The sequence below is a fragment of the Pollicipes pollicipes genome, unplaced genomic scaffold (genome assembly GCF_011947565.3).
Source record: "Pollicipes pollicipes isolate AB1234 unplaced genomic scaffold, Ppol_2.1 Scaffold_6052;HRSCAF=7182_pilon_pilon_pilon, whole genome shotgun sequence".
Lineage (NCBI taxonomy): Eukaryota > Metazoa > Arthropoda > Thecostraca > Pollicipedomorpha > Pollicipedidae > Pollicipes > Pollicipes pollicipes.
In genome coordinates, this window is record NW_023596805.1 from 3,774,553 (window position 1) to 3,778,112 (window position 3,560).

Consider the following 3,560-nt stretch of genomic DNA (forward strand, 5'->3'; position numbering starts at 1 on the left):
ATGCATGCCTCCGAGATGGCTACGACTTAACCTGATATGAACCCACAGATAACGTCTGTAGATACTTAAAGGCGAATTGGAATGCGAAAACTGTGCAGGCTATGCCACATTGTTTGCGAGAAAAAGCCACCAAATTGCTGATGAGAAAAAGTCGCCAAATTTCGGCCGTCCAGCCGGGATAGCTTAATGGGGGCCATGTTGCACGCAGTGAATGGAGCGCAGTTTTGGACGGAAGGAGCACGAGTTACACGTTGGTCTCCACATGTGTGCAAATAACACCTGGCGTGGAGAACATTTCAATGTCATGTGCCTTATCAGCAATCGCAGCTATAAAAAAAATGGTGTTTTATGTCTGGTGCTCGGTTGTGTCCGGCAGGTAAAGGCGTTGATCCAGTGCCCTTTGGCCGATCGACGACGCGGCAACACGTCCTGCTGGGCCCCATCACGCGCGGCCCTGACCTGAGCAAGCAGGCCGCAGCTGCTCCGTCGCCAGCTCGGCGCGTGACCACGTGATCGTCACACCGCCTCGAGGTCGACGCTGCTGTTGGGGTGGGACTGAGTGAAAAACTCCGGATACGTCACCTGCGATGCTGCTATGAGCGCAGCTAGTTGAGTCACCTGACTTTCGAAGCAGGAATGGCCAGTGACCCCGCGACACTGATGACCTCCAGCAACGCGTCGCTGCTCGGGGTCCACGCGTCACTGCTCGGGATCAACGCGTCGCTGCTCGGGGTCAACAGTTCGCTGCTGGAGGTCAACAGGTCGCAGCTCAGTGTCAGCGAACTGCTGCCAGAGGTCAACGCATCGACATGTCTGGCGTATCAAAGGTCACACGAGGTCACACCGCTGTGGGACTCAGCTTTGCTTCACGACTGCGTCTGCCTGCACGACGACATCACGCCGCTGGAGTACCGCACGTGGCACTGCTTCGAAACGCCGCCAGACCTGCCGTTCCTGACCGTCGCCTGGGTCGGCTACTCGATCCTCTTCGTCGCCGGCCTCACCGGCAACACCCTCGTCTGCTACGTCGTCTTTTCCGCGACGCGCATGCGCACCGTCACCAACATCCTTATCGCCAACATGGCGGCCGGCGACCTGCTCATTGCCTGCCTCTGCATGCCCTTCACGTTCCTCCACCTGGTCGTGTTCGGCTTCTGGCCCTTCGGGGACGCGCTCTGTCGCGGCGTGTCCTTCGCGCAGGCGGTCTCTGTCTTCGTGTCGGCGTACACGCTCGTGGCCATCTCTGCAGACCGCTACACGGCCATCGTGCACCCGCTGGTGTCGCGCGGCTCGCGGCGCAGGACGCGCATCGTGCTGCTGGCCGTGTGGATGTTGGCCCTCTCCACCTGCGTGCCTATCGCCGTCACGTCCCGCGCGGACGTGCCAGAGGCGGAGCGCCACTTCGCCATGCACGAGCACTGCGTCTGCCAGGAGGTGGGTACGTGGCGCACGTGGCGGCTAGGGGTGGGCGCGGGCCTCAGATGAGGGCGGTGAGTGGTGGTGGCGCTGGGGGAGAGGCGGATCAGGGGGGCACAGAAAGGCCCTCAGCAGGGGAGTCTGATAGTAATGGCAGGGAAAGTGCGCCCGCCTTTACGAGTTATCCACGACATCGTACCTTTCGCTTCCTTGCCTCCCTCTTTCAACCTGGTGGGAGCAAAATGACACCAACAACAAACGACCACCAACGGCTATTTTTTATCCTGACCTGGAACATACAGCGTGATGTGTGAACATAACGTCTTATGGCTCATTTATGCAGCGTAACGGGCATCCAACTCATTGTAGCATGCTGTCCGTAAGGCTCACTGCTCACAGATGCTACAACCAGCAGCCCTGTAAGCTGTGAATATGGTTGTCGTGCGGAGCTATGCGAACAGTACAGCTACGTTTGATCGATTCCAGGCGATGTTTCCCCGTGAGGCAATGACCCTGACCTCCTGACCACGGGTGAGCACAGGTGCTCTGCCAACAGGTGTTGGAAGCGACGAGACAACAGACCTTGACCGCATAAGCCCTGGCGCTGTGCCGACAGGTGTGGGAAGGGGACGGGACTACAGATCCTGACCTCCTGACCCCGGTGCTGTGCCGACAGGTGTCGGAGGCGACGAGACAACAGACCCTGACCTTCCGACCCCCGTAGTCACACCGACTGGTGTGGCAGAGGACGGGACTACATTTCCTGACCTCCTGACCCCCGGCGCTGTGCCGGCAGGTGTGGGAGGGGAACGGGCGGCGCTACTACACGGTGGTGGTGATGTTGCTGCAGTACTTCCTGCCGGTGACCGTGCTGGCCGTGACGTACGGCAGGATCGCGCTGGAAGTGTGGGGTCGTAGCTCGCCCTTCATCAGGAGTCAGGATGTCAGGGAGATCAGGCTGGCGCGCGCCAAGCGGAAGGTGAGCACGCACGCTTGGAGGGCTCGCCAAGCGGAAGGTGAGCACGCACGCTTGAAGGGCTCGCCAAGCGGAAGGTGAGCACGCACGCTTGGGGGGCTCGCCAAGCGGAAGGTGAGCACGCACGCCTGGAGGGCTCGCTAAGCGGAAGGTGAGCACGCAAGCTTAGAGGGCTCGTCAAACGGAAGATGAGCGTGCACGCTTGGTGAGCCCGCGGCCAGTGGCATGGAGAACCATGGTGGTCGATGGTCGTCTCAGCGGGTATTAAAGCCATGCCAATGTCAATGTATTGACTAATGAGTCAATGTATTGATCGTTCGAAGATCCCGCACGCCGGCCGCTTCGCGGAGCATGACTGGTACTTCCCCCGAATAATTTATCATCTGATGTGTTGGAGTAAAATGCGTCTTGCGTTGTGAAGAAGTAAATACAAATAAACGGTAGAACGGTGATGGAGGTGATAAATTATATTAAGGAGGGCGTATAAGATATATCACGTTTTGTTAGCATGCATCTCTCTATCTATCTAACTATCTTTAAATATTTGTACCTCAAAGAAAGGTTTCACAATCATGCATACGGAGCAAAACTAGTCAAGTCAAAGTACACGCGATTTACCTTCAATGAGTGTCGTGGGGCGGTGAGAGGTACCGCAGCCTTCCAAGTTCATTCTTCACGACCTTCACCCTGGATTACTTTTCACTGGCATTGCGAACTTGTTGTCCGGCGATGTTATTAATGCCTTGAAGAAGTGAAAGTCAACACCGTGTTTGGTCGTGCCCTTGCTTCAGGCCTATAAATGGATCCAATTTCGTATACGGTGTGCTTCGAAGTCTGCACGACAGATGGCACTGACATCGTTCTTTGTTCGCGACTTTACCAGCAAAGAATGGATTTCTGCCCGAAATTGAAACGAGCTAGTGGTGGATGGAAATGCAAGCCAACAGACATCGCCGCTCGACTGATCAAACTCGTTTCATCCTCAGTTTGTGCCATGCAATCACGCGACAACCAGCAGTAATTCATCAGCGGAAAAGTTACCAGGGCCATCTGTATTCTGAGTGAAGTGAGGGTTTCGGCTTAGAGTCTGACCCAGAGTGAGCAGGGAGGAGGGCCTGGGTCCAGCCCATCATCAATCTCTCGCACAGCTGACTCAGAGAACTGCGGA

At 56.7% G+C, this 3,560-nt stretch overlaps 1 protein-coding gene across 1 annotated transcript in view; it reads left to right on the forward strand.

Moving 5' to 3' along the window:
• Positions 1 to 660: 660 nt before the first annotated feature.
• Positions 661 to 3,560, forward strand: part of LOC119104703 (RYamide receptor-like) — a 6,634-nt gene continuing 3,734 nt past the window's right edge. The window contains exons 1-3 of the mRNA XM_037228420.1: positions 661 to 1,288; positions 1,388 to 1,434; positions 2,213 to 2,395. Coding sequence (XP_037084315.1) covers positions 661 to 1,288; positions 1,388 to 1,434; positions 2,213 to 2,395 — 858 coding nt within the window. The remainder of the gene's footprint in view (positions 1,289 to 1,387; positions 1,435 to 2,212; positions 2,396 to 3,560) is intronic.